The sequence below is a fragment of the Sinocyclocheilus rhinocerous genome, unplaced genomic scaffold (assembly GCF_001515625.1).
Source record: "Sinocyclocheilus rhinocerous isolate Xijiao unplaced genomic scaffold, SAMN03320098_v1.1 scaffold1065, whole genome shotgun sequence".
Classification (NCBI taxonomy): domain Eukaryota; kingdom Metazoa; phylum Chordata; class Actinopteri; order Cypriniformes; family Cyprinidae; genus Sinocyclocheilus; species Sinocyclocheilus rhinocerous.
This window is the reverse complement of record NW_015628720.1, coordinates 1,535,909-1,558,953: the sequence shown is the minus strand read 5'-3', so window position 1 is coordinate 1,558,953 and position 23,045 is coordinate 1,535,909. Positions and strand designations below refer to the sequence as shown.

Sequence of the window (23,045 nt, the reverse complement as noted above, 5' to 3'; positions counted from 1 at the left end):
AACATTTTTTTGTAAAATTTCTAGACAGCTCAATTACAACTACAAACCTGCCTGATATTATATATATGCTGTATACAGTGAATGTCCGCATATTAACAGTGGACATGTATTTATGTATGTATGTGTATATATATATATATATATACACACGCACACACACACAGAATGGGATAACATGGGATACAAAAAAGGTAATTGTGACTTGCAATTTTGAGAAAAAATTTCTGAATTGTGAGATAAAATGTTGCAATTACCTTTTTTATTTTTGTTTATTTTGTGGGGGGAAAACAGCATTGTGAGATGTAAACATGAATTTGCGAGAAATAATTGTAGAATTCTGAGTTAATATCTTAATTTTGAGAAAAAAGCCTGAATTACAGAATAAAAGTGCTCATAGCCAATATATATATTTTTTTATTCTGTGGCCGAATCGTGTTCCATAAAACTACACCACAAAAACCTGATGTTCAGAATCTAATTCAAACCTGGAAATAAAGTTTTAGGATTCAGAAAAGGTTACAATCAATTTTGTGACAAGTAAAATCAAGTAATTTTGTGACATTGTGAACTCTTTGTACAGACTGTCAGAGATTTTGCTTCCATTAAAAAACAACCTGCTTTTTAGATCATTTTCAAATCATGCTGGAGAACATGATCACCAGCATTACACAAACGTGTGCAGTTAATTTCAGTCATAAAATCAAACGGGAGATACGCCAAATACAAAAAATAAAACTGACTCAAATTGATATGCTGATAATATAATTGCTAATTGTTAAAAGAATGAAGTATGTGAAGACATGTTGATAGATTTGTTTTCTGTTCTTGTATGAAAAATGTAAATTTTCCTGCATATTACTTGATGTAGCTCTGCTCTGATTAAGTCACATTGGCTGCACCTTTCGTTCTGTATGCAGAAGTACACGAAAACAACTCTTTCCACTCGGCAAGCTTTCACAACCTATGAATGCAGTCAATGCACAGATGGTTTTTGAAAGGGTGCAGTGATCAGTCAAATGTGTCCGATTTTGAAACACAAAGACAAAAAATAAGTTTCAAGACATACACAGTTTTTATTTAGAGAGATGAAAATAAGTTGCTTATTTTGAAAGAATGGTGTTGCATGGCAACCTTAAGTAGTGACCTGCAGAGGAATGTACTAATGGTGTGCGTGCTGTCCCATGTTCAGCTGGAGCACAACACAAAGCATTTGGACAGTTGTGCACGCATCACTTTGTAACAGATGCATTATGTCTTACTACTGTCCAGCTGCAAATCAGTCTTGGGCTAATTAACACCACATTCATGTCCTTAAGGCCTTTGTCAGCATGTACAATTAGACTTTTCAAATTGAACAAACAGAGCACATGTTCTAAATCTGTCAAATAAAATCAGAGTATTTGATTCGGCACTCAGTATTTTCTTCACCTTGTGTTGTGCAACTGGTGAAAGTAGTTTTACCTTTTTCCCCGTTTCCTGTCATATAATATTATCTGTGTTGTAATTATACTGTGCACTATTTTTAAGATTGGTCATGATTTATTTTGGCCAGAATTTGACTTGAACTATTCAACTTAGATGTGGGCTAATGTGGAGTTTTTCATTACAGTTCACTGAGGTTTTTCATTTTTTACGGATTTATGTAGATCTCTGATTAATGACACTCTTACTAAACAAACCCTTCAGAGTCTCTTTATAAACCTGATGACCCTTAAAGCAGCGTGGGCTTTTTCCTTGATCACATGGCCGTCTCTCTGCAGAGCTTTGATATGAGCAACAGTCGCCTTGTCATCTTAAAGGGTGAATCTTACTAAGCCTGTCAAGATCATATTTCACTACAAAATCTGCCCCAAACAGGAAAAAGGAATTATGTGAAGAAAATTAAGAAAGATCCTTTTTTGTTTCTATTTTAATATATTTTAAAATCTAATTTATTCCTGTGATGCAAAGCTGAGGTTTCAGCATTATTACTTCAGTCTTCAGTGCCACATGATCCTTCAGAAATCAGTCTAAAATGCTGATTTGCAAGATTATTAATATTATCAATGTGGATAACAGTTTTGCTGCTTAATATTTTGTAGAAACGGTGATGCATTTTTTTTCAGGATTCTTCCGTGAATAGAAAGTTCACAAGAACAGCATTTGTTTGAAATATAAATTTTTGAAAAACATTATAGATGTCTTTACTGTCACTTTTGATCAATTTAATGTATCTTTGCTGAATAAAAGTATTAATTTATTTAAAAAAAAAAAACTTAATGATCTCAAACTTTTGAATGACAGTTTAGTATTTTTATATATAATAAGCGATTATCAGTTTTACTGGCAATTCTGCTTTTTCTCAAATTACATTCAAGCAAAAAACTCTTGCTTTCCAAGATGTCTCAAGAGGTTCTGTGAGAAACAAACCGATCTTCCTGGATGCATGTCAAGATCATTAGTGCCTGCTCTTTGTCCTGCATTGGAAAGTTCACAAGTGGGTTTGTAAGGCAGCCATAGTCTTTGACCCAACAGAGGAGAAAACACCATCCCAAATACCATTCTGTGTGCATGGTCTCTGATAAGAGCATCATGTCAATGTCTCATCCTCCCAGATACGCAGCACTTCTGGGACTGATCTTAAGGTTACCCAAGCCTGTAATATCCCAGCAACATGCCGACCTACATGAGCTAATAAAAATGTCATCTTGAACTTCTTTGTATAATTTACGCTCTACCTCCTCTCCATTGTTCTCCTCTGTGAATCAACAACAGATTTATCAATGATCAGGCCTATCTGGCTCAGAGCTCGTCCTTGGTTAGACTGTATTTTCAGATGGGTTACGTCAACATTAGCAACCTATACAAAGCTGTGTTCTCAAATGCTGTTCTTGTCTGCCATTCACTTGTTTCATCCATTATGTGGCAATAACATCTTGAACATCACACAGCTTCAGGTGCTCTACAGAAGAATCAAAAGGAAAACAGGAACACTTGTCTGTCAACAGATAGTTGCTTGTTTCCTCTTGAAGCCTGTAAACGGACATCATCGTCAATGACTTTATCCACATTTCCCTTGTCTCAGAGTGAGGCCTGAAGAATGGCCTGTCTCTGTGGCCATCTGTGTAGTTTTAGGTTGTTTTAATCTATTTATTTATTAATTTTATACAATTGGATAAAGTACAAAATAGTAATGATAGGTAAACAAATGAGCTTCTGGTTCAAGGCTGCAGCGGCTTGATGGACATGGTATTTAAAGGGAAAGTACACCCAAAAATGAAAATTCTCTCATCATTTACTGACCCTCAAGTTGTTGCAAAAAGAATGTTGGTAACCAAACAGTTGACAGTAGCCATTGACTTCCATAGTATGGAAAAAAATAATGTGAAAGTCAATGGCTTCCGTCAACTGTTTGGTTGCCAACGTTCCTCAAAATATCAACAGCTGAAAGAAATTAATACAGGTTTGGAGGCTAAGTAAATGATAGTAGTAAATGGTGACCAAATGTTTATTTTTGGGTGAACTATCCCTTTAAATACCATGTCCATTAAGCCAGATGCTCATTTGTCTACATTTTAAGATCATATTTTATACTTTATCCAATGACATATAATTTAATTTTTTTTATTGTTGATCTCTGATCAACACAGTGGTCTTTCGTTCTTGAATAATTCTGTTTTTTAATGAATCGCTTCACCCTACCTGTCTCTCACCATGAGAAATCAAGAAAAAAGAGCATTTTTGCCATCATAAGACTCAGTGTCTATTGTTTGCAGCTTTTTCTGTCCCTTTCTGTGCATTGGTCAGAAATGTGTAGCCGTTCCAACAGATAATTAAATGTCACAAGGTCAGGAAGAGTTTTACTGGATGCCTCGCAAACAAGATTATGAAATGTCGTTTTATTTTTGGGGCAGAAGACGACACTGAGATTCCAAGGAACGTTTAGGGGCAGCTTGTCATTCCTGTAGGACCCTAGCAAATGCTAGAAACCACTCAGACCATGACGATTCATGTCACACATTTACATTTCTTATTGCATTTCTAAAATGGGTCGAATGGAATGACAAGTATGCAATTGACTTCATGTTCCTAAACATTTCATCCTCTCTTTGCTTATTGTTGGATTCAGGTATTTGGTCAACAGGACAGTCAGTGTGAATTTTCATATCTTGTTCCTGTTTATTGGTGCATATCAGAGTTTGACACAGACATAATGGGAACATTGACCCTGGCAGCGCTGCGGATACGTCTGTTAATAGCTGGCTGTCTGTTTCTGCTGAGCATGTGATTAATAGCCTCAGTGGTATGTTGATGACAAACAAAAACAGGAACTGTAAACTTTTATCTCTCGCTCTCTTCTCTGACTCCCGTTGAGGAGTTTGCTGTATAATTTATGTCTCCATTACATATTTGCCATTCTCTAGGCTTTTTTGCATCTTCGTGATAAAGCCAGATATGCAAATGAATCGCACCCGCTGATAGCGTTGTTTATTTGCATGCATTCTTGGTGTTGATTTAGCACCAGATGCACTGATGGAATTACGTAAAAGAACGGAAACAAGCCCAGATTTTTACAGATCCCAGTTTGAGCACCGATAAGAACCAGTGACTTCTAAACTATCTTGGTTATTTTACAGCTGCCTGCCAAATAAGAATATTGGTTTTATTATTTTACTTGTAGATTAGTTTAAAAATCCTCCTAAAAACACAGTCCATTATAGCAGTTGGCCAAAAAACAAGATTAAGAGTGCAGCAATAAAATAATAAGAAATTATTATTATTAACCTACAACATTTTTAATGGACTAGCTAGCAAACATGTTTGGAAGGAACATCTATGCTATGGTGGAGCATCTATTTTATTTCAATTATTTGAGGGGAGAAAAAACAAAAACAATATATATATATACAGTGGGTACGGAAAGTATTCAGACCCCCTGAAGGGTCTGAATACTTAGGACCATGTGATATTTCAGTTTTTCTTTTTTAATAAATCTGCAAAAATGTCAACAATTCTGTGTTTTTCTGTCAATATGGGGTGCTGTGTGTACATTAATGAGGAAAAAAAATTAACTTAAATGATTTTAGCAAATGGCTGCAATATAACAAAGAGTGAAAAATTTAAGGGGGTCTGAATACTTTCCGTACCCACTGTATATATATATATATGTATAATTATTTGGCTTTTGGGTTTAAATATAATTTCATTACATTTATAAATTTGTTAAATTTCAACAGTTAAAAAAAACAGTTTTTGATATTTATTTATTTAGTTAGTAAAGTGGTAACAATCAAGATCTGTTACTTTTCTCTTATCCAGCTCTTTGTTTTATACTCACTATAAAATTAATCTTTAATTTTGTTTAGTAAAAATGATTGCCTTTTGCTTGTCCTCAATATGTGTAAAGTTTTTATTTCGTTAAATGTTTACATTTATTAAATTTAAACATTAAAAAATATGTTTTTTTAAACATTAACAGTCAAGATTTTTATATTAATTATAAAAATTAATCTTAAATTTAGTTTAGTAAAAAATTATGGCTTTTTTAAAAGTTTTTTTGCTTGAATGGGTGTCAGTTTAAATGGTACAAAAAATTAAGCAGTGACAGTCGAGATCTAATAATGTTAATATGATGGTTTGCGATATATCACAGTGTAAGAGTATTGTGATGTGTGAATTGTGATAAATATCATATTGTGACGTTGTAGACAATACCTAGCCCTAATTATAACCTCTCATGTTTTCAGAAAAGGTGTTTGAATATATTTGAGCTAAATTTTGCAGATCAAAAATGTCATTAGTAATTGTGCATTTGTGTCATATTTATGTGTTCCAGGGATCCAGAATGTTCTTAGTCTATTCTGTGCGGTTCTGACAGAGCACAAGGTTTTGTTCCACTCTTCCAGCTATCAGAGACTTGGGGAGGCCTGCCGTGCCTTAGAGTCCCTCATGTTTCCTCTTAAGTACAGGTGGGTCGACGTCGACTGTTACTGATATACCCAGAATAATTGACCTTCAGTTGCCTTGATAAGAGCATCTTATTTCATTAGCTACATTATTAGCAAATCTAGTTCAATCTAAGTGCATTGCATAAAAACTAGGACAACTCAAATGCGCCAAGAAAAGCTTGAATTAATGTGTCCTCTTCAGAAATGAAGTGTGTAATTTTGCAAATCGTTCTATTTTTAGAGTCTTTTGCAACAATGTATGTACTATTTTTGTGCTCGGTATCTATTGAGAAAAGTCTGATGTTAACATCTGCTGATTGCTTGACATGATGATGGTGGTTGCCTAACTCTGATTTGGACCACAGCTACCCCTACATTCCCGTCCTCCCATCTCGACTGCTGGAGGTGTTGAGCTCGCCTACACCCTTTATCATCGGAGTGCACTCCATGTTCCAGAGCGAGATCCAAGAGCTGGTGAGCTCAAGGCCTTACAGAAAGACATTTTTCAATCTGCCTTAAAACAGGTGGTCAGATTCTGGTAACGTTGTTCCGTGACTCATTCGGTAATTTCTGATTGGGTTTTGGTTTCTGTTTACAGCTCGATGTGATCATTGCTGACCTTGACGGAGGAACAATTAAAGTACCGGAGTGTATACACCTCTCCCAGCTCCCCGAACCCCTGTTGCACAATACTCAAAAAGCACTGTCCATGGTAAAAAAAAATAAAATTACACACACATTATAGTGTCATGTAATTTATTTACTGTAGTGTGCAACTTGGGTTGCATTTAAGTAGACAATGCATGCATGTTTTTTAAAATTATTATTTTAAACATTTGTAATAAACAAAAAATATATATATATATAGTATAGTAAAATACATTTTTAACATTTGAGCAAACTCCTAACCCTAAATATACAGTAAAAGCTTCACCTGTTCTACACCACTGTGCTTTGGACCTGAGTTAATCTTAAAGACATCGAGGGGGGAGCTTTTACTTTTTTTAAGATTATACGATATATAAGACTTGCATATATAATTGCAGTCCAATGGAAAACACTCACCTCTACTTTTGGTAATGTTGACTTTTACCACAGATGGAATTCACACTCTTTTTACTGTTTTAACTGTGCGTTGATATTCCATTAAAAGGATGTTTAATCAGGTCATTTATGTAACTAATATCTCCATTGGCCTTGAAAAGTGAGTGTCAAAACCATTTATGTTCTGGTTTCCTTAGCTGTCGGGATGTCTAAACTATAGACTGTAGTTCATGCACTGCACCCAGAACCCATATCTCAAACTGATTTTGAGCTAAAATAGTAAGTGAAAGATCAGATTGTATTCAAAAAATAAACTCTCAAACAATCGATAGTCGAATTAAAATGTCTAACAGATGTGTAATGATAGAATTCTATTATGCCAAAAGGGACAAATTATATTGTTTTTATTCATTTGGTAAGGTTGTTTATGAGAAAAAGAAAAAAACGTTTCCATGCTCTTGAGAAATTAATTTTTTTGGAGATAAGTGTTTTTCTCCTGACAGCAATGATATGAGCCATAGATACTTGAGACTGGGCTCTTTTGATTTGTGCCAATAAACAAGCACCTAGAAACCATCTTGAACTCTAGTAAGCACATATCAATGCCCTGGTAACAACCCACAACACCTTAATATCTTGGTGGCCAGGTTTGCAGAGGAATTGCCATTTAAATTTAATTGAAAAATACTAGCTATTTCAATTTGCTTTCACTAGTGGTGTAGAAATTCTTCACACTTCGCCTTTAATCGTCATATTTCATAATCTTTCTTCAGTAGCTAATCTGCACTTTCAACATATACATAACCTCTTGCACCGTAATAAAGTGATGTTTTTTTACATAGCATTGAAAGATGATTCTGACTGGAGACATTCCATAAGCTATATTTGCACCATTTGTCTCATTCCCTCAGATAGCAGGATATTTCCTCACTTTAAATACCTTCTTTGTCTTCAGGTTTTGCACCCAGATCTGGAAGGAGCAGATAATGCCTTCCCACCCCCTCGTTCTGCTCCATCCAACCTCAAACTGCTGGTAAGAGCCTGGTTTGTCTATTTTCGCTTTTACAATCTTGCAAGGTTACATGTGAATTTTGCGGAATGTGTGGCTGACACTCATGTGGCCGACATGGGAGTCTCTTATTGGGTCTTCAGGGGGCTGAAAAATCTGTTCATTTCGAACTCCCATCACGTACACAGTTTATTTTGAGGCGAGAACATTTTCATTCTGACTCATTCCATCCTCATACGTTTATCTGGAATGTCTCTCAGTCGCTTCTATTCTGGCTTTCTTGTTTTTGACAGGATAAGGAGGTGAGGGCGGTCTTCCTGCACTTGTTTGCACAACTCTTACAGGGCTACAGGTCCTGTCTGCAACTCATTCGCATCCATTCCGAACCTGTGATTCACTTTCATAAGGTGAGAGCAGGGCGCTGATCTGCAGCTTTATGATGTTAAACCTCGTTTGCAGAGTAATCAGGCCCATCAGCCCACGAGCGATTAGGAGCAATTACTGTCATCATGCCAGATCAGTCCAGTAAACTCAAGTGCTTGCATAATGACTGTTCGAGAAGGATCTTCTTGCTAATTATGTCCAGGGTTTTCAGTGAGAGGTCTGTAAGAGTTCAGCAGGGGTCTGTAGGCAGATATACAGTATGATACTAATATTTTATGTATTTGAAAATGTATTTCTAAATGTGGTAGATTAATGACCTTCTCTCTCAAAAATCATTTACGCACCGTCATGTTATTTCAAGGCCTGCATTAATTTATTCTGTGGAACAAAAAAGGAGATAAGCATTAGTCACTCAGTGAATAGGAACTAGCGCTTTCAAGCATAGGGATGGAAAAACCATGAAAATACCAAAAATACCAAAACCATGAAAATACCTAAATGTAAACATACAATGTATCTTCTATTTGTCTTATGTCTTTGTCTTAAGTTGTATACTATGGCCTAAATTTAAAGCAAGACATTACAGGCAAATCCATTGTTTTTTTCTCCCATTTTCTTCAGGCACTGGTAAATTTTGAGATTTTGGCCTATATGAGATATGGCCAATAACTTGACTTATTTAAAACTCAAAGCCTGACATTAACATGTTTCTAAGCTAGTAGCATGATAACCAAATAAACACAAAAATACACAGTTATTGGTTAAAATAGACAAGCGGAAAGAAAACATCCAAAATACACATTTAAGTGTTTATTTTATTAAACTTTATCTATCAGCATCTGTAGATTTCAATTACAGTACATATCTTTCTTTTCCCCAAAATTAGGTTTTTCTCATTCACTAAGCCTGCAATTCCCACTTGAGTAACACTTATATATATACACTTTTTCTCTTGACAAGAAGTGCATTTATTCAGTCGCAGAACGCGATCACTTCAGACGCGTCTTCACTTCAGCGCCAGGCACGAGTCAAACGAGCATGGAAACGGTACTGTGCTCGCAGCACGTGCTCTCCAGCTGCTGTGATATATATATATATATATATATATATATATATATACACACACACATACAAAGGGGAGTTTATTCATATGTCATTTTCCTGATTTCTATAATATTTTATTTCTACAAATATCTAGCCATTGACAGTATTTTCTGATTTATAAGTGATTAAAAAAGAGATATCTAAAATGCCTCTGTAAAAACCTTTAACAAAATGAAACAGGAAATTTAAACCTGGCTTTATCCTCTGTTAAGATTTCATTTCTGGAAATGTATGCAAATTAATAGATTTAATAAGATAATGCTATTATAAAATATAAATGACATTTTAACATAACGTCATAATAAACTTGTAATACAACACAATTGTCCTAATGTTCAGTGATTAATCAACTGGGGAAGTATGGTGTTATCTATTAGTTGTTGTTGTTGTTTTTACCTTATTCACATGTAGTGTTTTGATTTTGTGTTCTGCTTTAACCAAAGTATAGGCCAGTCTTGAGAACTGGATCTACTGATCTACTAAAATATCAAAACAATGATTTGTTAATGAATTGCTCATCATATTTTGTTCATTTTGTTGAATTATAACTACATTTTTGTAGAACAGGTACATTGTCATCTTGCTACGAACAAAATGATTTGAACGCACCTGACATCATAATTACGACTACCCAACTCGTAAATATGAACTTCTTAGGAGGACGCACTGAATAAATATTAATCTCATGTCATGTTCTATAGACTGCCAGACGGTACAAACAACTCTGACTGGTTTGAAATACAGCATTGTTTATCTTACCTTAACCCAAGGCAGCTTGCACTTGTACAAACACCTGCCTTTTCATAAACACCATGGGTTTGGGTCAGAGCCAGAGAATGAAAGAATAATCTCAATGAAGTCGCTAGATAAGCACTGAGCTTTGCCTCGTCCACGCTTTGCTTTGAAGTGCCTCGGTGCAAACGTAAGCGCTCATGCCGATGGTATCGCGGTTAGTTTGTTTAAAACACTTTGGTCCGTCGAATTGTCCTCGCAATGAGCCATATGAAAAGTATCAAACTTGTATTTGCAAGTGTTATTTCACCCCCCAACCTGTTTTTGTTTGTGTCGGCCGATGTCTCTGTGGCAACGTCTCAATACGACCCCCATAAAGCACCCCACATGGCTCAGATTATAGCACAAGAATGCTTCACATCTCAAAACTGAGCAACTTGAGTCCTGCCAAATGCTCCTTAATTTACTGGCTGATGCTGCAGGGGATCTGTTTAAAATATACATATGCCCATCTCATTTGATGTATCTGGTGATGCAGATAACAGACGTCTGACTTTGTTTCTTCTGGAAGTTGTTTTGTTTAGAAAAATATCTCTGCAACATTTGAATTAAACTTGGCTGCTGGTTTGAAGTGGAATTTTAGCAGATGCCATGATTTTTCTTTGATCGTTGACCTTCTTTTCCCCGATAGGCTGCCTTCCTGGGCCAGCGGGGCCTGATAGAAAATGATTTCCTGACCAAGGTGTTGGATGGCATGGCCTTTGCGGGATTCGTGTCTGAACGGGGACCTCCATACAGAGCCTGTGATCTGTTTGATGAGGTGCGGTACTTCTTTATCAGAGCCCACTAAGTAACACAGGGGTGTAGAAATGGATAATTCGTGGGCGCCCTCCAAATGCAAGGGCTGTTTGTGAACGTAGGAAACATTTGGCTATTTGCAGTGAGAAAGGCAATCCCAGAATACAATGCGACAAGCAGTCTGCCCAAGATGGTGGAGAAAGCAGGAAAAAAACATCAAACCTGGAAAAATAATCCCAAACCTACAAGCAGTGACAGAAATGAACTTTTCCATTAAGGTAGAATATTTGGCCCCCTTTAAATTGATGTCCAAATTAAACAGATTTGTATTACCTTTATAAGGGCATGATAGCCCTAGCCCTTTAAATGTATGATATTATACATTTAAATTTATATGTTCATCTCACCTTTTTTGTGAGTGGCTGCATATCCACACTATCCAAAGTTTAAGAATAATTGTTGTTACAGTGACAAAAACGGTAGCCATTTCGGGTCATGTCATCATTCTTTCAAAAAGATCAAGTCTTGTTCATATATAAGCACAACACTTAAACAAAAAAAGAAATAGTATGCTATATAAGACTACTTATTACAGATATTATATACCTTAAAAGAATATACTTATGTGCAAAATGAAAATGTGTTGTAGTTTAAATGTATATTTAATTCAGTCAGTTGAACTTAAGAGTGTTTTTTGATTCACTCCGGAAGTCTTACAGTAGATACTACTTTATATGTCATTTCATAATTATATTGTCTTTGAAATATGATTAAAGTGTACTGCTGAATGTACTGAGATGCATTTATGCAGCGCTACAAATTGTAGTCCGTTATTGATACAAAATGACATCACAAAAATTGTAGTTAGTAACATAATCCATTACATTACACTTTTTAGGTAATATAATCATTGTTAAATGTCATAAGATTGTTTTAAATATAAAATAGAATATAGAAACATGAAATGTTGGAAAAAATGCTTTAAGTATGCAACTTAAAATGCCAGTAGGTGGAGGCAAGTCATTAGCTTAATTAATGCATCGATTCATTCATTCAGCCGTTTCGTTCAAAACAACCGATTCATTCAGGAATGAAACAAATGACTGTCTTTATGAACGGATCACTGAATCATAGAATTCAAAAATTCTGAATCATTCAGGAACAAAACATCAGAGATGCATCAGAGACTCTTTTTGGAACAAATTTTTTTGGAGGAATAGAGCAAATCAGTCAATATTGTGTCTAAAATGTACTTCACTTAATAATAACTTAAACAAAGGTTTTTTTTAAAGTAATTATATTTTTATTATACACCATTGAATAAAGTATTAAATAGTGATGATCTTAAAAGGAGGACAAATGATTGTGCGGCTCAAGGCTGCGCTGGTAAGTTGACAAAGTGTTTCAAAACCAGACTGTCCGACCTAAAACCGGACAAATGCCCACCCTAATTGAGTATTGCAGTGTTAACGTAGCAACATGCTAACACCATAAATAAGTTGTGTCCCAAATGACGCACTATATACTATGCACTATTTACTAATATGTAGGTTATTTTGGCATCCAACACTGGTGCCATTCCTCTCTACTACGTACATATCTAATATTACACACTTCACTTAATCCGGGTATTTGAAGTCTATTTATCTACAAAATGGCATCGAGTAGTGCATGAGTAAGCGAAGTGAGATGCCTCTATAATCCTTATTCATGTCTCCTCAGCTCTTCATGTTGCTGCCTATATAGAACGTTCCAAATCAGTCACTTATATGATTTATTTCAGTTAGGATGCTGCCCATGTAGACAGTAGACAGCAACGAAACTTGCTAGTTGCTGAAACAGAGCCCATTTTTTGTGTCTTCAGAATATTTTTAAAAATAATTATGAATTGTACCGAAAAACTCTGATGGAATCAGAATGAAATTTGTGACTATTTCATCATGTACTGTATGGCACGATTCCGTAAACAACTGTAATCGGATCGAATCATTGTTAGAGCAAATATTTACTCTCCTACTAAGTAACATCATTCCACAAGAGGAAGATAATACATGCGTGACTCAGTGTAGCTGAGTGAAATTCCAGCTATTGTTCTGGGTAATGTTAAATCAATTACAGGTGGAAAAACTGATTTCTTGTGCACATTGTAACCACAGATTCATGGGTTCCTATATTGAACTGCTCTCTTTCTGTTCTGTAGCTGGTGGCTTTAGATGTAGAATGCTTTAAGGAGGAAGAGGAGAACCTGGTCAAATTCCAGAAGCGCTTGCGAGAGCTGTCCGAGCAACTTTACAAAAACGTAAGCACATGACGCCATCTCTAATGTCAGTTCCTTCAGGTGCTTGAACTTTAGTGGCTGCTGTTTGATGCATGTATTCTCTGTCCTTCTGGTTGACCTTCTGTTTTTGCCAAGAGTTCTCCCTTGTCACATTTGATGGATTTTATTAAGGCTTCTTGAAAGGTGAACTCTGTAATTTTCCCCTCATTATTAAAAGTTTTACACTTAAAGACTGAATAGTACTTTTGATGAATGTTTTGTAAGTGATGTACACGCACGTGAAAGTGGGTCACCTTTTTGGATCAAATACTGCTCAGTTTATCCCGGGTGTTGGAAATTTTCACTCACAATATACAAAAGCATGAATGACTGCGAAAAGCACATTTTCACAGTGGAGGTTGTAGTGCTCATAGAGTTATGCTCTGGATGACTGATGGTGACCTTTTTCCAATTTTTACATGGAAATCCATTAAGCTGCAGCTCTTAATACTGAATTTAGACAGTTGTTTTGACATGCATTCTGTAGGAGAACCCAAACCCCCACATGGCCTTCCAGAAAGTGCCTCGGCCCACCGAGGGCTCACACCTGCGGGTGCATGTGGTGCCCTTTCCCTTGTTGGAGGAGGAGAGGGTGGAGGAGTTGATACAGGAAGGCCTTGCCAAGCAGCACACCGCCCCTATCAGTACCCGTCCAGAGAGGAAGTGTGTGGTGCCTGCTGGACCACCTGTGGGTGAGTGAGGAAAATATTATTATGTGACTTTATGTGAAATTATTATATTAACTAGCGGTGCATATACTACTGATCAAAAGTTTGCAGTAATTAAGATGTTTTTGTTTTTGAATGAAACCTCTTATGCACACTAATGCTGCATTTATTTGATAAAATATACAGTAAAACTTTTTTGTGAAATTGTTATTAATTAAACTGTTCTCTTTTTTAATATATTTTAAATTGTCATTTATTCCTGTGGCGCAAAGCTAAATTTTCAGCATCATTATTACTCGTCTTCAGTGTCACATGATCCTTCAGAAATCAGTCTAATATGCTGATTTGGTGCTCAGTTATTATTTTTTTATTTTTGTGATAAATTTTTTCAGGATTCTTTGATGAATCAAATGTTCGGAAGAACAGCATTTATTTGAAATAGAAATATTAAACAGTAGAAACATTATATATGTGTTTACTGTTACTTTTGTGTATTTTAATGCATCCCTGCTAAATACAATTATTCATTTCTTTTTAAAAGTTATTTTAAACTGTAATAATATTTCACAATATTACTATTTTTAACCAATAAAATGCAGACTTTCAAAAACAGACAAAAAAAAAAAAAATCTTAATATTTCAAACTTTTGACTGGCAGTGTGTGGGCAATACTATGATTTAAATGTATTATATGTAATTTTTTTTAAAAACATATAAAAAGGTAATTATCATAATACCACTTAACAAATTACTCTCATTTTATCAAAATGGATAAATACGTTGTTCTAATTATTATCAGATAACAAGTAAAGCTATTTTAAAAATTCGCTTATAGACAGGGTAACATTGGTTAAGGTCAGCATGATACAGAAGTTAAGTTTAATTTTGTTCAAGACAGATAATTATTATAAAATTTGGGTTTGGCAGACAAAAAAAGGTTCTAAACCTCTGATTTACTTATTTGTTAAGTAATTTAAAAAATGTAGAACTGTTGATGATTGATGCAGAATAAACCTTGACAAGGGTGATCAGGATCCTGGTGTGAAGCACAGGGGTCTTGTATCATCCTGAAGGGGGCTATTTTATTATTTTTTGAAAGGGGTTACTTATTGACGCTGGTGTCTTTTATTTTGCTTTTGACCTGTTATAATAGCAATAAACCACTTGAGATGGTGTGTAATAGTGATTTTTATCACAGTTAAGAGGTTTACAGTATAAACACTTTGTGTTGTGCATAACAATACTGATTAACCATGGTTAAGTCACTGTAATGCATTGTTAACTGTTCTTGTCTTTTATGCAGTGTCTATCATGGGCAAGCCCAGCTCGGTTTTTAACAGCGCTCGTAGACTGGAGGTGGTCCGGACGTGCATCGGTTTCATCTTAGACAACAAGACTCTGGAGACAGAGAAGGTGATGCAATCATTTCTGTGATGACAGAAGGATTAAACACACACATTCACTTGCACATCTGGAAAAAGACAGCATGCAGATTAGCATGCATTAGTGATGGCATTCACAGCACGATAAGCAAAGCTTTCCAGCTGCAAGTCGTACAAACGCAGGAGGAAAGGGGTGAACAAACAGTCACACATATTCTTCTAATTTCCCTGCCCTTATCACTAATACTAATATTATTCTAACATTAACCGTGACTGCTGTTTGTCTAAAGCATCTTAACATTTTTTTAGGCTAAATAACTCTGTGCAAATTACCTGTAGCAAAGGAAATCTGCTCACAGAGGATGTTTGGAGCCTGCCATCATTTGTGTGTTTGCGTTGGAATGGTAGCCAGCTACCTGCACACATTTGAGTTTAAATTGTAGGTTATACAATGCAAGCTTGCATCCCTTTACAGTTGTAAAAATGTTGTGCTTGCAGCTTAATGGCTTCTCTGAGCCAGTAAAGACATCACCTCCACACAACCTCTACTCCGTCAGCCCAAGTAAACCTGAGCGGAGGGTGCTGCCTCCGTCTAGACTTAAAATCTCATCAATAACAACCCTTCTGGAATTTTAACTATGGGTCAGAGGTCAACTGGCTGGATTTAGCCGGAGCGATTGCGCCCTTTGCATGCGCGTATACAAGCGAACCGCTTCTACATCCAGATGAAGGCGGCCCAGTCTGGTTTAGGTGGATGGTGAGCACTTAAAAAGCATATGTTTTAGTAATGTCTTGACGCTGCTGTTTCTTTCAGGCACTCCCTGCGGCTCTTCGGGCGCTGAAAGGCAAAGCAGCACGCCAGTGCCTGACCGAAGAGCTCAGCCGCCACGTGCAGCAGAACCGTGCTATCCTGGACCACCAGCAGTTTGATCATATCATTCGCATGATGAACTGTGCTCTACAGGTGGGCATCAGTATTAGCAGAATTTATTACCACAGCGACCTAAAAGCAAAAGCACCAGAGCAGTTAGTCAAGTATTACGATTACTCCCGCCAGAGTTCCAGATCACAAAATACAGGAATGCTGCAACACTAAAAACATTGGATTGTGATTTTTCAGTGCAGAGTTTCCTGCAGTGTTATTCAGTGGTTGCCATTGCGCAAAAAAAAAAAAAAAGGTTTCTTTAATATTTTAAATAGTGTATATTTGCAAAATACTGATTCTTTTCAAACTGCAGTATTTAGGAGAAATACTCCCTTTAAAATACTGCCGATGGGACCTCCTGATAGGATCCGTGACGTAAAGTAGGTTATTAATTAAACGCAAAGCCTGGAGTCTTTTTAGAAAGGGAACAGCAGATTTAGTGTTAAACAAACATCTCTGACAAGGCGAATCGAAATGAACCTTTTAGTTTCAAAGTTCCAGAATTTTTCAGCCTGCATTGAGCCAGCATGACTTATTGCAGTACTGATTTATTACACTATAGGATATAATACTGTTTTAATTCAGAGAAGTATTATTTATTGTGACAGTTTGGTACAGCTTACTGATCTATAAGTATAGTGCTTCCTGTAAGAGGGATGTTTGATGTATGTTAAGTTGTTTAGGTTTTGCGTAACTTTGTCTTTCTTGTCATAGCACCTCGTGACTTATTTTGTGTTAGTCCATCACATTCCTTTATAAGCGCTCACATTGCCATTAATCTCAGAGTAGGGTCCCTCTGGTAGTTCCTCGTGTTTTACTACTTGACGTCGATGTGGCGGGGGGATTTTAATGATGCTGTGCAGTTTAAACAGCTAGCGACTTTTATAGAGTCACTGGACATTCCGAACATACTTTCGTCAAAATAATACAGACCAGCTTGGGCCGAGCAGAGCAGGGTCGTTAGATCAGAAAGTTTTGATATATATATATAAAAATTCTAAACCAATACAGATGAAATGGTTTCATATAGTTGTGTCATCTGATAGCTAAGCTGTATGCAGGTCTGTAATGTGTTGTTTTCCATTGGGAGATGAGAGACATATGTGGAGGCGCTTTTAAAAGATGAAATGCACGTGCTATCAGTTATCAGAGTCTGTAAATCAAGATGAGAGACAGAAACGAGCCTGAGCAAGAGTGATTTCATGTAGATCTCCAGAGACTGTGTCAAGGACAAAGGTTTTTTGGCACAAAAAGGCAACAACATGACATGGAACAGGGATGAAGATATGAAGAGCATATGGACAGTCCATTTGTCTGATAATCATTATTTTTTTAAACCTAATAAAAAAAAAAAAAAAAAAAAGCATGAAGCACAGCGCTGACCTAAATATACCAATAACAATGAATACAGTTTTAAAAATCATTCTAAATATAACCCTGATGTTGTGATGCTCATATTTTTTTCCTGAAAATTACACAGGGTATAAAATTTTTTATTTTTTTTTAAAAAGGTAATTTGGGGGATTTTTATTTCCTTACCTTGTCACACTTGGTGTTCCCAGTCAAAAATGACTGGCCTACAAAAAATTGTTTATACATTTCTTGTTTTGCTGTTATTACCAAATGTTGGATGCAATTTTTTTATCAACTTGTTTTATTTCAGCACAGATTATCAATTTCATAGGCTTCATTTATCTGAGCTTATGCACCTCAGTTTTTGATGAAACATTGCCAGAATTATCCACTAATAATGCTGTTTCACTCGAAAACTGAGATGCATAAGCTCAGATCATCGAGGCCTATGACCAAACGGTTACAAAATGTAATGCAAAATCTGTGCTAATCGAATGAAAACAAGTTGAGAAAAAGATTGAGAGCAAGATTTGGAGAAAATATAGCATAACGAGAGATCTAACTATTTTTAAAAGGTCAGTCATGTTTGATTGGGAACACCGAATTAGGTAAAGGATTTTCAGCACAGCACAACAAGGGTTAAATAGATAGCAAAGACCACAACTATAACCATCACGGCACAGAGGAACGACATTGTAGGAATCGATTATTTTCAGCTGATTACATTTTTGATCAAAATCCATCCTGTTTTAAAGAGTTGAGCATTTAAACGACAGTGACATAACTGTTATCATCCATTGGTGTGGACACTAACATAGTTGTCATTAAAGTTATTATTATGGTTATAGTTCTTGTGGTGAACATGCCTTTACAACAGTTTTTAGAAGGAATATTCTCCTCCTCATTGAATGTAACAGAGATCATCACATCAGACTGATGCTGTTACTACCGTACCTGTCGGAAACTTTTCTTTTTTTGTTTTATGTAGGACATCAATTTTCCACCTCATATATGGCTGCTGAGCTGTACTTCTTCATTTTCACTGACGTTTAGGTACCGTCAGTGGAAAGATTAATTCTCCTTGGAGCGTTTGGTATTTGAGATTTGTCGGGGAGCTCACATATATTTTAGGTTCCTGACAGGTATGCGCTGTTTTCAAAGAACAAAACTTGAATAACAGAGCAAATAATATGAGATTATAGCCTAAATATTGGATCATCTTGCTCACAAGATCAGGGAAAGCATCGCAAGAATTTTTTAATCATTTTGCTGTGGTAATGTAGCACTGCTATATTGTGCAAAGACAACAAGCGTTATAAAAGCTCTTCACATTTTTGGGATAGTTTGTCATGACTTGGTCTACAGATGAGCTGTAAGACAAACAAAAATAGCAGATTGCCTGGACACCCTAATTGCTTTCATATTACTTTGTGTGTGCTCTCATCACCTTCAATGAAGAGCTACGACAGACAGCAGACGCCAGTGATTACTCGAGTTATGTTTTTTGTTATTACATCTACACTAAGAATAGCTGGAGATATAATTGCACAGACACAGACAGTTTTACCATAAATCTGTTGTTGTTTTTTCTGACTCATTGAAATTGTCACATTGGGGTTTTTTTAATGAAGTTGCTGTGTTTGATTTTTATGTCAACGGCAAGTGATGCAACAAACTAGAATGTTCCCTTTATGAACTGAATGTTCTACACTGCAAAGTGAACACAGCAATAATAAAGCTGTCATTACGCAACCTAGTTTAATCTAGTTGTGTTGTGCATGTTACTTTCTTACAATGTAGATTTGGTGTAAAATTTATATGTAATTACATTTATTTAAGGCTATTATTGTCCTTGTGAGAAGAGGGTTTCACTAAGGTCCTTCATGCCAAGGGTTTTCAAACTTTCTTGCAATTTTTATGTAAACTGCGAGTGCTAAGGGGTTCATGGAAACATTCATGGAAAAACAGTGTAAAAATAAATAATAAAAATATGATTATAATATAAATAAAAATGTGATAAAAAGATTACAATTAGATTAAAAAAATTAGATTAAAATAAGAGTATGAGTAAATACATAACAGTATAATATTATAATAAGTAGAAAAATAATGTAATATAAGTTAACTTAATATTTTTAAAAATATTTTCCATATTGTATTTTAGACATATTTATAATATCAAATGTTAACAGTATAAATTGGGTGTATATACAACTATATAGATACCTTATGACTCTGCATTTATTTGGTAAATTAAGTAAAAAAAAAAAAAATTTAATTAGATCATATATTCTTTATAATAATCAAGAACGAAAGCTTCAGAATTTGCAAATATTTATTTGGTAAATTAATCTGATTAATTCACAGAAGGTATTAACAACGAAGAAGTATTGTTTTATTAATCATGAAGAAGAGCATCAGAATAAGCAAATATTTATTTGATAAATGAATCAGATTAATTCACAAAAGGAAAGGAAGGAGAACATCAAGATATGCAAATATTTAAACCTGTGTGCATTCCATTTGTATTTCTGATAGCAGCAAGCGTCATAGGAATAAATCACACACACCGACGCTGACAAACGTTTGTGACATCCGTTCCTGCTTCCTTGAATCATCACATTGCTTTTGTTTAAAAGCTAGATGACATTTATTGTTTTTTCCCAAGTGTTTGTTATAATATGTAGACAATATAATAGTCATCCAAACATGCGCATGACCTCAGGCGCCTGGACTCTGGCTCCATCTGTTTGAGGTCGGCAGCTTTGCGTACTGCAGTGTGCGACAGATGTGGAAGAAGACGGAGCCATGGTACCACATCCCTCCTTCGCAACGCTGGCGATCCCAGCGGAGCTAGCCTGATTTTACGCAACTTCTCGGAAAATCAGAGAGCTGTTAACACATATTTGTTGTGCATTCTTCGGGTGTTTGCTGTTGACGACCGTTGACATAAAGAACACCTCCCGGGTTTAAATACAGACGTAAGAATGGAGCCCGAGTCAGTGCTCTTGAACTGTACTTATCTCGCCAGACAATAAATACGATAAACCTTATCGTTTTTTAAACAAGCTCATAACAAGCCCATTATTAAGGCTAATTTACAGAGTCTTGTTTTCTTCTGCTGTGCGTTTCGTCCAGCTGGAGCTGAATATTGTGCAAGCCCAGCAGAGGTCTGGCATGCGATGAAGTGGAGATGCACTATGGCATCCCAGTCATTTCCTGTGCTGCAGGGTTATGGGCCAGATCTGGCCTGCTTTATCGGCGGGGGGCCCTTGCAAACAGTTACTCAGCCTGTCAGTCACACGCACTTTTGATTTATGCTGTGCTGAGGGTGAAGGGAAGCTGATCAGAGCTTTGCACATCTATTCTGCAGACTGCAGGAACAGTACAGTACAGCAGCCGTTTGCTGAAGGTGCTCTGTAATCATTCATTTACATTAATAGTTCGCGCTGGTCAAATACACACTGAACAGAACGTTAAAACGTCCCTCCGCTGTAAACCAGCTTTTTTTCTCTTGCACTGTACACACACACTATACATTGAGAAATCTGAAATCTTTTTTCATGTGTTCTTTGGTGTGCATAAATGTATCAATTATATAAACTTCTTATATCATTAGGTTCTTTGCTGTCCTTTTTGATCCTTTTTTGGAAAGTAGCTAAATCTTTCTTGACAAAAGCTTGCAGAAAATACACCAATACAGTAACCCATCAACCTTTGGATATAGCAAATGATGACAAGATGAACGTGTTAAACAAGATAAATGGTATATGCTTAATTTCATGATAAGTGTGTGATTAATCTGGATAATTTGCACAAAAAGTGTTTTAATCTATTGACAGCCCTAATTATAACTACTAAAGTTTATCAAAATAAATATTTGAATATTTAAAATGCTTTTACGTCAAAGCCAATTATATTATATTATATATTATATTATATTAACTACTAAAGTTGAAAGTTGCCCAAAATTTGTAATCGTGGCAGCCCCAATCATGCATGTGCATTGACAGCATGACACAAAACCACTTTAATTCTTATGTGATTATAAGAAGTAAAAACTAAAAATAAGGGAAATAACATGAAGATGAATACACAATGACAGTTTTCATTTCAGGGTGAAATATCTCTTTAAAGTAAACTTGTTGTCTGCACATTCAGATAAGTTATGTGACTGACAGATAATCGTTTGCAAGGCACACTGGGATCTCACACCATCTTTTTTAAAGTCTAGGTCTAGGTGAGCCACCTGCTGATTTGATTTCTTTTCCTCATTTGTCTGCAGTTGTTTTGCCACCGCTGCTTGGGAACTCTAGAGCAGGAGATCCATTGTGCTCAATTCTTTTTCTTGGAAAAAGAGCATTCAGTGAATGATATCTGACTTGCGGTCAGATGAACTTACGCAATGCTCTGTGAAAGCTGCAGAAATAAATGTGCTGGGAAGTTGTGAAGTGCATCATTCCCATGTTGAACAAGTGCAGCTTCCCCAGGATGCCTTCCCATGAGGCCAGGTAAACAGGAGGAGGATTTCTGTTTGGCTCAGCCTCACTAACTTAACAAACGACTAAGATAGGATACGTTTTTGCAATAAAAGTAGTTAGATTTTTTAATTCTTTGCAGAAAATGTGTAATGCTTGCTTGCCCGTATAAAAGCAATCACACTTTTAGGTTGTTGATGGTTGGTGTGTGGTTGCTAAGGTTTTCTGGGTGGTTGCTAGGGTGCTGCATGGGTGTTCTGGCTGATTGTTAGTGGGTTCCTTACTGTATCGATTCAAAAGTGTATGGCTCTGGTCTCTCTTTCAGCATCACTTGGCAAGCATAAATTTTACATTTGATTGCTTGGAAAAGAAAACATGCAACATTTGATGTACGTTAATAATTATGATTGTTTAATGTTTTTGAAAAACATCTCTTATGCTCATCCAGGCTGCAGTTATTTAATGAAAAATACAGTAAAACGGCAATATTGTTAAATATTATTACAATTTAAAATTATTTTTCTATTTTAATATATTTTATTTTTGAATGTAATTCATTCTTGTCATGGTAAAGCTGTATTTTCAGCATCATTACTGCAGTCTCCAGTGCCACATGATCCTTCAGAAATTATTATTATATGCTGATTTGATGCAGAATTATTGTTGGTGTTCAGTTATTAGTAATTGTTGAGAACAGTTTTTGTTAATATTTTTTTTGTGGAAACCTTGGTACAATTTTTAAAAGTTGAACCATGGATTTAGTGTGTCCTTGCTAATTACAAGTATTAATCTCTCTGTTTTTTATCTTATTTACCCAAACATTTTTGAGTGGTAGTGTGTCATGGTTTTCACAAAAAAAAATATTAAGCAGCAAAAACTGTTTTCTACATTGATAATAAATAGCAAGAAATGTTTCTTGAGCAG

At 35.8% G+C, this 23,045-nt stretch overlaps 1 protein-coding gene across 1 annotated transcript in view; it reads left to right on the top strand.

The window, feature by feature from the left end:
• The window catches only part of LOC107738363 (myotubularin-related protein 13-like), a 123,699-nt gene that overhangs the window by 59,890 nt on the left and 40,764 nt on the right, over window positions 1-23,045 (top strand). The window contains exons 7-16 of the mRNA XM_016550112.1: window positions 5,816-5,948; window positions 6,293-6,401; window positions 6,526-6,639; window positions 7,927-8,004; window positions 8,274-8,387; window positions 10,892-11,020; window positions 13,199-13,297; window positions 13,803-14,007; window positions 15,287-15,396; window positions 16,180-16,329. Coding sequence (XP_016405598.1) covers window positions 5,816-5,948; window positions 6,293-6,401; window positions 6,526-6,639; window positions 7,927-8,004; window positions 8,274-8,387; window positions 10,892-11,020; window positions 13,199-13,297; window positions 13,803-14,007; window positions 15,287-15,396; window positions 16,180-16,329 — 1,241 coding nt within the window. The remainder of the gene's footprint in view (window positions 1-5,815; window positions 5,949-6,292; window positions 6,402-6,525; window positions 6,640-7,926; window positions 8,005-8,273; window positions 8,388-10,891; window positions 11,021-13,198; window positions 13,298-13,802; window positions 14,008-15,286; window positions 15,397-16,179; window positions 16,330-23,045) is intronic.